This window comes from Pyrgilauda ruficollis, unplaced genomic scaffold, assembly GCF_017590135.1.
Source record: "Pyrgilauda ruficollis isolate IOZ18807 unplaced genomic scaffold, ASM1759013v1 scaffold889, whole genome shotgun sequence".
In the NCBI taxonomy this organism is placed as follows: Eukaryota; Metazoa; Chordata; class Aves; order Passeriformes; family Passeridae; genus Pyrgilauda; species Pyrgilauda ruficollis.
This window is the reverse complement of record NW_024530921.1, coordinates 1-10,615: the sequence shown is the minus strand read 5'-3', so window position 1 is coordinate 10,615 and position 10,615 is coordinate 1. Positions and strand designations below refer to the sequence as shown.

Below are 10,615 nucleotides of genomic sequence, written 5' to 3'. Positions count from 1 at the left end.
TATTTTTTTTTATCTTGAAATTCCTCAACGTCTTTCTACCCACCCCAATACCTTCATTTCTTTATATTTTAGGATCTTTTCTTGATGTCTTGACCTTGAGCTCCACCTTGACCACTGTCCCACCACACCCTGGGGACACCAATGACCCCACCACCCCCTGGGGACACCAATGACCCCTCCCCACATCCCACCCCACCCCAGGGGCACTCACCATCCAGCCTGAGGTATTTGAAGCCACGATAAGCAAAATAATCCTCCATGATGGTCATCAAGGAGGTCATCTGGCAGAAGAGCAGCACCTTGTGGTTGGTGGCCCGGAGTTTGGGCAGGATCCGGTCCAGGAGCTCGAACTTCCCGGAGGCACGGTATAAATCCAACCTGGGGTGGATAAAAATTATCAGAATGAGAGGAAAAAACGAGATTTGAGGCTGAAAATTTGGTGTTTCCCCCTTGTCGGGATCATCTGGAATCATGAGGTGGGAACGGTTCATCCTCCATCCCTAAAAACCGTTCTGAGTTCGTAAATTCACAGATTTCAACATTAATCCCAAAATTGGTCACTCACCCCTGCACGATCCCGCCCGTGAACCCCAAGTGCTCCGAGAAGGATTCCTGAAATGGGAGAGGAGAAATGGTGTCAGAAATCAGAAGAAACTGCCCCAAAAAATCTGGAGCTGCCTTCAGGAGCCCCAGTTCCCTCAAGAAGCTGGCGAGAAGGAGGACGGATTTTTTGGGTGGAAAACAGAAGAATGGAAGGGTTTGATTTGGTTCGTCTTTGTTGGGTTCGACCCTGTTGGGTTTATCCCTGGTTTTGGTTTATCCCAGTTTTGTTGGGTTTAATTATCCCTTTTTTTTGGTTCATCCCTGGTTCTCCTGGGTTTACCCCTGTTAAGTTTGACCCCGTTGGGTTTATCCCTGGTTTTGATTTGTCCCAGTTTTGTTGGGTTTAACCCCGTTGGGTTTATCCTTTTTTTGGTTCATCCCTGGCTCTCCTGGGTCTAACCCTGTTGGGTTTATCCCTGGTTTTGGTTTATCCCAGTTTTGTTGGGTTTAGCCCCGTTGGGTTTATCCTTTTTGTTGTTCATCCCTGGTTCTCCTGAGTTTAACCCTGTTGAGTTTAACCCTGTTTGGTTTAACCCCGTGTTCATCCCTGGCTCTCCCAGGTTTAACCCTTTAGGGTTTATCCCCATTGAGTTTATCCCTATTTTTGGTTTAACCCTCTTGAGTTTATCCCTGTTTGGTTTAACCCTTTTTTTGTTCATCCCTGGCTCTCCCAGGTTTAACCCTTTAGGGTTTATCCCCATTGAGTTTATCCCTATTTTTGGTTTAACCCTCTTGAGTTTATCCCTGTTTGGTTTAACCCTTTTTTTGTTCATCCCTGGCTCTCCCAGGTTTAACCCTTTAGGGTTTATCCCCATTGAGTTTATCCCTATTTTTGGTTTAACCCTCTTGAGTTTATCCCTGTTTGGTTTAACCCTTTTTTTGTTCATCCCTGGCTCTCCCAGGTTTAACCCTTTAGGGTTTATCCCCATTGAGTTTATCCCTATTTTTGGTTTAACCCTCTTGAGTTTATCCCTGTTTGGTTTAACCCTTTTTTTGTTCATCCCTGGCTCTCCCAGGTTTAACCCTTTAGGGTTTATCCCCATTGAGTTTATCCCTATTTTTGGTTTAACCCTCTTGAGTTTATCCCTGTTTGGTTTAACCCTTTTTTTGTTCATCCCTGGCTCTCCCAGGTTTAACCCTTTAGGGTTTATCCCCATTGAGTTTATCCCTATTTTTGGTTTAACCCTCTTGAGTTTATCCCTGTTTGGTTTAACCCTTTTTTTGTTCATCCCTGGCTCTCCCAGGTTTAACCCTTTAGGGTTTATCCCCATTGAGTTTATCCCTATTTTTGGTTTAACCCTCTTGAGTTTATCCCTGTTTGGTTTAACCCTTTTTTTGTTCATCCCTGGCTCTCCCAGGTTTAACCCTTTAGGGTTTATCCCCATTGAGTTTATCCCTATTTTTGGTTTAACCCTGTTGGGTTTAACCCTGCTGGGTTTATCCTTTTCTTTTTGTTGATCCCTGGCTCTCCCGGGTTTAACCCTTTAGGGTTTATCCCCATTGAGTTTATCCCTATTTTTGGTTTAACCCTGTTGGGTTTAACCCTTTTTTAAAATTTATCCCTTGCTCTCCTGAATTTAACCCAGTTGAGTTTAACCCTGCTGGGTTTAATTGGGTTTATCCCTGTTGGGTTTATCCATTTTTTTGTTGATCCCTGGCTTTCCCAGGTTTAACCCTTTAGGGTTTATCCCCATTGAGTTTATCCCTATTTTTGGTTTAACCCTGTTGGGTTTAACCCCGTTGGGTTTATCCTCGTTAGAGTTATCCCTGGTTTTGGATTCTCCCAGTTTTGTTGGGTTTAACCCTGTTGGGTTTAACCCTGTTGGGTTTATCCCTTTTTTTTTGTTCATCCCTGGTTCTCCTGGTTTTAACCCTGTTGGGTTTAACCCTGTTGGGTTTAACCCTTTTTTAAAATTTATCCCTGGCTCTCCTGAATTTAACCCAGTTGAGTTTAACCCTGCTGGGTTTAATTGGGTTTATCCCTGTTGGGTTTATCCATTTTTTTGTTGATCCCTGGCTCTCCCAGGTTTAACCCTTTAGGGTTTATCCCCATTGAGTTTATCCCTATTTTTGGTTTAACCCTGTTAAGTTTAACCCTGTTTGGTTTATCCCTTTTTTTGGTTGATCCCTGGCTCTCCCGGGTTTAACCCTTTAGGGATTTTGCCTTTTTGGGTTCATGCCCCTGGATTCATCCCCGTTTCTGCCCGCCGGCCCCACCTCAATGTGCTGGAACATGTAGGGGTGGTTGCAGATCTTGCGCAGCTGCATGATGGTGTTCATCAACGTCTTCGTGCCACCTTTCCCCTGCCAGGAACCATCCAGGAGGTTAAAAAACCCAAATTAATGCTGGGCTTAAAAAACCCAAATTAGTGCTGGCTTCCATCTATTCACCAGTCCAGTATTCCCAGGAATTTTTGGGATCATTGATTGGGAGTTGACGGCCCCGTAAAAGGGGCTAAAGAGATATTAAAATGAAATTTAAAAATTTATAAATAAATTTATTTCAATAAATTTAAATTTACTTAAAGCTGAATTTATTTAAGTAAATTTAAAATTATTTCAATAAATTTAAATTTATTTCAATAATTTATTTAAAATAAATTATTTTTTTAAAAATAAATTTTAATTTATTTAAATAAATTTCCACCTCCAGCTTTCAGCTGAGATCAAAGTATCTTTTCCCAATTATTTTGTGGTTTTATTCTCATTCTGGCTTTGAGGAGGATCACCCAAACACGTTGGGAGCCCAAGCCACCCCAGAGTGGAGACAAACCCATGCTCAGCATTCCCAAATTCCCAATCCAGACCTTCTTGTCCTTCTCGGAGCCGTCGGTGAGGAGGACACCCTTGGCCTGCATGTGCCGGTAGAGGACGCGCTGCAGCGCCGACATGTCGCACTTGATGACGTACTCCACCTGCCAGGAGCCAACGGGGACCGTCACCGTGAGCATCGGGCCCAGCAATTGCCAGAGGGATCCAACCCAAACATCTGCTCAACCCAACCCAACCCAACCCTAACACGCGCTCAACCCAAGCCAACCACCTGCCCAACCCAACCCAAACATTGGTTCAACCCAACCCAAGCACCTGCTCAACCCAACCCAACCCAACCCAACCCTAACACGTGCTCAACCCAACCCAACCACCTGCCCAACCCAAGCCAACCATTGGTTCAACCCAACCCAACCCAATGCTCAACCCAACCCAACCCAAGCACCTGCTCAACCCAACCCAAGCACCTGCTCAACCCAGGCCAACCATTGGTTCAACCCAAGCCAACCACTGGTTCAACCCAACCCAAGCACCTGCTCAACCCAACCCAACCATTGGTTCCAACTTCTCCTAGATCCATTCCAGACACTGATCCACCTCCCACAGCTCCAGGGACACTTCCAACTTATCCAGATCCATTCAAGACACCGATCCACAGATCCAGGAACACTCCCAACCGCTCCAGATCCATTCCAGACACACACCCACAGCTCCAGAACCACTTCCAACTTCTCCTAGATCCATTCCAGACACTGATCCACCTCCCACAGCTCCAGGGACACTTCCAACTTATCCAGATCCATTCAAGACACCGATCCACAGATCCAGGAACACTCCCAACCGCTCCAGATCCATTCCAGACACACACCCACAGCTCCAGAACCACTTCCAACTTCTCCTAGATCCATTCCAGACACTGATCCACCTCCCACAGCTCCAGGGACACTTCCAACTTATCCAGATCCATTCAAGACACCGATCCACAGATCCAGGAACACTCCCAACCGCTCCAGATCCATTCCAGACACACACCCACAGCTCCAGAACCACTTCCAACTTCTCCTAGATCCATTCCAGACACTGATCCACCTCCCACAGCTCCAGGGACACTTCCAACTTATCCAGATCCATTCAAGACACCGATCCACAGATCCAGGAACACTCCCAACCGCTCCAGATCCATTCCAGACACACACCCACAGCTCCAGAACCACTTCCAACTTCTCCTAGATCCATTCCAGACACTGATCCACCTCCCACAGCTCCAGGGACACTTCCAACTTATCCAGATCCATTCAAGACACCGATCCACAGATCCAGGAACACTCCCAACCGCTCCAGATCCATTCCAGACACACACCCACAGCTCCAGAACCACTTCCAACTTCTCCTAGATCCATTCCAGACACTGATCCACCTCCCACAACTCTAGGAACACTCCCAACTTCTCCTAGATCCATTCCAGACACTGATCCACCTCCCAGAGCTCCAGAACCCCTTCCAACTTCCCCTAGATCCATTCCAGACACTGATCCACCTCCCACAGCTCCAGGGACACTTCCAACTTGTCCAGATCCATTCAAGACACTGATCCACAGATCCAGGAACACTCCCAACCCCTCCTAGATCCATTCCAGACACCGATCCACCTCCCACAGCTCCAGAGCCACTTCCAACTTGTCCAGATCCATTCCAGACACTCATCCATAGCTCCAGAACCACTTCCAACTTCTCCTAGATCCATTCCAGACACCGATCCACCTCCCAGAGCTCCAGAACCCCTCCCAACCCCTCCAGATCCATCACCACCAACCTCAAATCCACCCCCAGCACCCCCCACCCTCTCCCTGACCCTCCCCTTTTCCAGCACCTTCTCCCCGGTCATGGCGAAGGGCGCGTTGAACCACTGCTCGAAGGTGCTGCAGCTCTTGAAGATGGTGGGGAGGAGAAAGTTGAGGAGGGCCCAGAGCTCGGGGAGTTTGTTCTGGAGGGGGGTCCCGGTGAGGAGCAGCCGTCGCGGGGCCACGTAGTGGGTGTTGAGGACCTGGGTCAGCTTGCAGTGGTGGTTCTTCATGCGGTGGCCTTCGTCCACGATCATGTACTTCCAGCGGATCTGGGGGAAGCGGAGAAATGGAGAAGAACATCTCAGGTGGGCACCAGCCAGAACTGGTTTTTAATTAATTTTAATTAATTAATTTTTTCAGAATTTTAGCAGAATTTTCTCAGAATTTCAGCAGAATTTTCTCAGGACCTTCAGGAATTCATTGAGGTTACTAAGACAAACTAGATAAAATAAGAAAGAAACTCAAAAAATACGAAAAAAAACTCAAAAAATAAGCAAGAAACTCATAAAATAAGCAAGAAGAAGCTGAGAAACCAAATTCCACAATCGAACGAGCAAAAATGGGATTTTCATGGATTTTGTGGGTTTTCATGGATTTTCGTTGATTTTTGTGGATTTTTGAGGATTTGGAGCTCCAACCCATTTGGATTTGGAGCTGGATTTGGAATTCCCAAAAAAAGGGGTGGAGGGGGGAGGTGAGGAGGTTTTGGGGGCTCCTGGTGCTGGGGAACGAGCAAAAATGGGATTTTCATGGATTTTTGTGGGTTTTCATGGATTTTCGTTGATTTTCGTGGATTTGGAGCTCCAACCCATTTGGATTTGGGGATGGATTTGGAATTCCCAGAAAAAGGGATGGGAGGGGTGGTTATCCAGCAAGGTGAGGAGGTTTGGGGGGGTTCCTGCTGCTGAGGAACGAGCAAAAATGGGATTTTCGTGGATTTTCATGGATTTGGAGCTGGGACCCAGGGCAGCTTCCTCCAGAGCAGGAAGAGGAAAAGGGAAGCTTGGAATGGAAATGGAATGAATGGAAATAAAATCCAAGGAAACGGGATCCGAGGAATGAATCCAAGGAAATTAAATCCAAGGAATTAATCCAAGGAGATGGAATAGAAGGAATGAATCCAAGGAAATGGAATCCAAGGAAAGGGGATCCCAAGGAAATGAAATACAGGGAATGAATCCACGGGAATAAAATCCAAGGAAATGGGACCAAACGGAATGGGATCCAAGGGAATGGATCCAAGGGAATGGGATCCAAGGAAATGGGATCCAAGGCAAGGGGATCCCAAGGAAATGAAATACAGGGAATGAATCCACGGGAATAAAATCCAAGGAAATGGGACCAAACGGAATGGGATCCAAGGGAATGAAATCCAAGGGAATGCAATCCAAGGGAATGGAATCCAAGGAAAGGGGATCCCAAGGAAATGAAATACAGGGAATGAATCTAAGGGAATAAAATCCAAGGAAATGAGATCCAAGGAAATGGAATCCAAAGGAATGGAATCCAAGGAAATGGATCCAAGGGAATGGAATCCAAGGAAATGGATCCAAGGGAATGGAATCCAAGGATATGGGACCAAATTAAATGAAATCCAAGGAAATGGATCCAAGGGAATGGGATCCAAGGATATGGATCCAAGGGAATGGGATCCAAGGATATGGGATCAAATTAAATGAAATCCAAGGAAATGGATCCAAGGGAATGGGATCCAAGGAAATGGATCCAAGGGAATGGGATCCAAGGGAATGGATCCAAGGGAATGGATCCAAGGAAATGGGATCCAAGGGAATGGATCCAAGGGAATGGATCCAAGGGAATGGAATTCAGGGGAATGGGATCCAAGGGAATGAAATCCAAGGAAATGGGATCCAAGGAAATGGAATCCAAGGAAATGGGATCCAAGGGAATGGATCCAAGGGAATGGAATCCAAGGATATGGGATCAAATTAAATGAAATCCAAGGATATGGATCCAGGGGAATGGAATCCAAGGAAATGGAATCCAAGGATATGGAACGCAATGGATGAATCCAAGGGAATGGGATCCAAGGAATTTGGCACTTACCTTGTAGGAGACCTTGACCACGGAAGGAGCCCACTTGTCGAACTCGTAGGCCCAGTTGGACAAAGTCCTGCGAGGAAAGAGAGACGGAAAAAGGGTGGGAATTTTGGGAATGTGGGGCTGGAGAGAGGCGCGGGACCGCCCGGGCACTCACGAGAGCGGGACGATGATGAGGAAGGGGCCGTTGATCCTCTTGTGCTCCATGAGGTACGTGATGAGGGCGATGGTCTGGATGGTCTTCCCCAGTCCCATCTCGTCGGCCAGGATCCCGTTGAGGTTGTTGTTGTAGAGGGACACCAACCATTCCAGGCCTTTGATCTGTGGGGATGCAGGTTAGGCTGGGAAAATGAGCCCCTCCCCCCCTGCCTGGGGGTGTATGCAAATGAGGTGGTAATGAGGTTGGTAATTATTCAGAGTCTGGAATTGAGATATTTCATGGAGTCACATGGATCTCCATGGGTTTGGGTCTGAGCAGGGAGTGAATCCAGCTCATAACCCCACTCTGGCTTAATTATTAATTACTAATTATTAGAATAACTATTAATTATTAACTAATTATAAATAATTATTAATTATTTATAATAAATTAATATTATTTTAATAACTCATTTGTTTATATCACTCATCCCTCTCCAGCTTGTTATTCCATCCCACCTCTGGCTCCTTATCCTGCTGCAGCCATTGTCACACCCCAGATCTTCATCCAGCTCCAGATCCCACCTCAGATCTTCATCCAGCTCCTCAATCCCATTGTCCCACCTCAGATCTTCATCCAGCTCCTCAATCCCATTGTCCCACCTCAGATCTTCATCCAGCTCCAGATCCCACCTCAGATCTTCATCCAGCTCCAGATCCCACCTCTGATCTCCATCCAGCTCCAGATCCCACCTCAGATCTCCATCCAGCTCCAGATCTACCTCAGATCTCCATCCAGCTCCTCAACTCCTTTGTCCCATCCCCGATCTTCATCCCACACTGCACCCAGCTCCAGATCCACCTCAGATCTCCATCCAGCTCCTCAATCCCATTATCCCACCTAAGATCTTCATCCCACCCTGCATCCAGCTCCAGATCCCACCTCAGATCTCCATCCATCTCCAGATCCCACCCTCCCATCCCCGTTTTCCCCCACGTCCCCACACCTGGTACTGCTTGAGGACACCGTTGACCATCAGGGCCGACTGCTTGTCCACGCGCTCGGTGACGGCGTGAGCCACGGCGTAGTAGGACTGGAGTCCCCGTGCCAGCGCCTGAGACACCCCATACTCATCATCCACGTCCTGCTTGGCGTTCCTGCCCGGAAAACCGGGATAACGGCATGGACCAACTGGGAATGGGGGAAAATTGGGATAAAACTGGGATAACGGGTCATGGACCAATGGGAAGGGGGGAAAAATGGGGGAAAAATGGGAAAAAATGGGGGAAAAACTGGGATAAAGGGTCATGGACCACCCGGGATGGGAAAAAAATGGGATAAAATGGGGAAAAACTGGGATAAAAGTCACGGACCACCTGGAATGGGGGAAAATTGGGATAAAATGGCATAAAAACCGGGATCAAGGGTCATGGACCACCCAAAATGGGAAAAAAATGGGATAAAACGGGGAAAAACTGGGATAAAGGATGATGGGAGGAGGAAATGTGTGAATAAACGGGATAAAAAAGGGGGAAATTTGCGGAAAAACCAGGAATAACGGAAGAGAGGAAGATCTTGAGAGAGAAAACCACGGATGAGCGAGGGGATTCCCGCTCCTCACGGGCAAAAACGGGAAAACAAAAGAGAGAAAATGAAAATTTTGCATTTTTGGGAGCTTTGAAGGAACGACGCCGTCGGGGGGAAATTCTCGGGAAGCGCTTTTCCCAATAAAATTCCTGCTAAAATCCCACATTTTGGGATGATTTATGGGAAAAAAGAATTGGGATCGGGGGAATGCTGGGGTAGGGAAGGCGGAGGAGGAAGAGGAAGAGGAAGAGGAGGAGGAAGGAGGGAGGAAGGCTCACTCGATGATGTGTCGCGCGTCCACCTCCGAGACGTCGTCGCTGTCGGGATCCGGAATTTTCTTCTTCTCCTCCACGGGCAGCGCCGGTTGGGTTGGTTGGGGCTGCTCCTCTTCCTCCTCCTGGGGAGGAAAAAATGGAATTTCAGTTCAAAAAGATGAAGAAGTTAATTGGTAATCATGAGGTTATGGGGGTGGAGTTAATTGAAAGGGTAAAATATTTTATTTTGCTATTCTGAGTCATTTTAATTCATTTTATTTCATTTTTCTGACCCATTTTATTCCAAGTTATTTCACTTTTCTGCCTCATTTTATTTTACAATTTTATCCCATTTTAATCCATTTTATTTTATTATTCTGCCCCCTTTTATTTTACTTTTCTGCCCCATTTTATTTGACTTTTCTGCCTCATTTTATTCCAGGTTATTTTATCTTCCTCCTCCTGGGGAGGCCATTTTATTTTATTATTCTGCCCCCTTTTATTTTACTTTTCTGCCCCATTTTATTTGACTTTTCTGCCTCATTTTATTTTACAATTTTGCCCCATTTTAATCTATTTTATTTTACAATTCTATCCCATTTTATTCCACATTTTCCCCCCGTTTTGCCCCATTTTATTCCATGTTATTTCACTTTTCTATCCCCTTTTATTTTACAATTTTGCCCCATTTTATTCCATTTTATTTTACAATTTTACCCCATTTTATTCCATTTTATTTTACAATTTTACCCCATTTTATTCCATTTTATTTTACAATTTTACCCCATTTTTATTCCACGTTTCCCCCCCGTTTTTCCCCATTTTATTCCATTTTCCTGAGCTGCAAACACCCATTCCCAAGCTCTTTTTTGCTCTTTCCAGAACATTCCCAGCGGGGCCTTCCTCACCTCCTCCTCCTCCTCGGAGCCGCTCTCCTCGCTGTCGGAGCGCGGAGCCACCTCGTACCTGGGGGGGAAAAATGGGAATTCCACGTGGAACTGGGCCCTGGAATTCCCAGTATTCCCAGTCCCAGTATTCCCAGTGTTCCCAGTATTCCCAGTACCCCCATTCCCAGTATTCCCAGTATTCCCAGGTATTCCCAGTATTCCCAGTGTTCCCAGTACCCCCATTCCCAGTATTCCCAGGTATTCCCAGTATTCCCAGCCCCCCATTCCCAGTATTCCCAGGTATTCCCAGTATCCCCATTCCCAGTATTCCCAGTGTTCCCAGTATTCCCAGTCCCATTCCCACTATTCCCAGCCCCCCATTCCCAGGTATTCCCAGTGTTCCCAGACCCCATTCCCACTATTCCCAGTGCTCCCAATATTCCCAGTCCCAGTGTTCCCAGCACCCCC

The 10,615-nt window shown here is 46.6% G+C and overlaps 1 protein-coding gene across 1 annotated transcript; it reads right to left on the bottom strand.

The window, feature by feature from the left end:
* Nucleotides 1–211: 211 nt before the first annotated feature.
* Nucleotides 212–10,265, bottom strand: LOC121364730 (transcription activator BRG1-like; the record flags this gene model as incomplete). The annotated part of the gene is made up of 10 exons (XM_041488210.1): nucleotides 212–378; nucleotides 566–612; nucleotides 2,821–2,907; nucleotides 3,411–3,518; nucleotides 5,228–5,488; nucleotides 7,239–7,353; nucleotides 7,438–7,601; nucleotides 8,426–8,576; nucleotides 9,285–9,403; nucleotides 10,169–10,265. Coding segments are annotated over 10 exons (1,316 nt in total), but the record flags the coding sequence as incomplete, so codon positions are not given.
* Nucleotides 10,266–10,615: the final 350 nt, after the last annotated feature.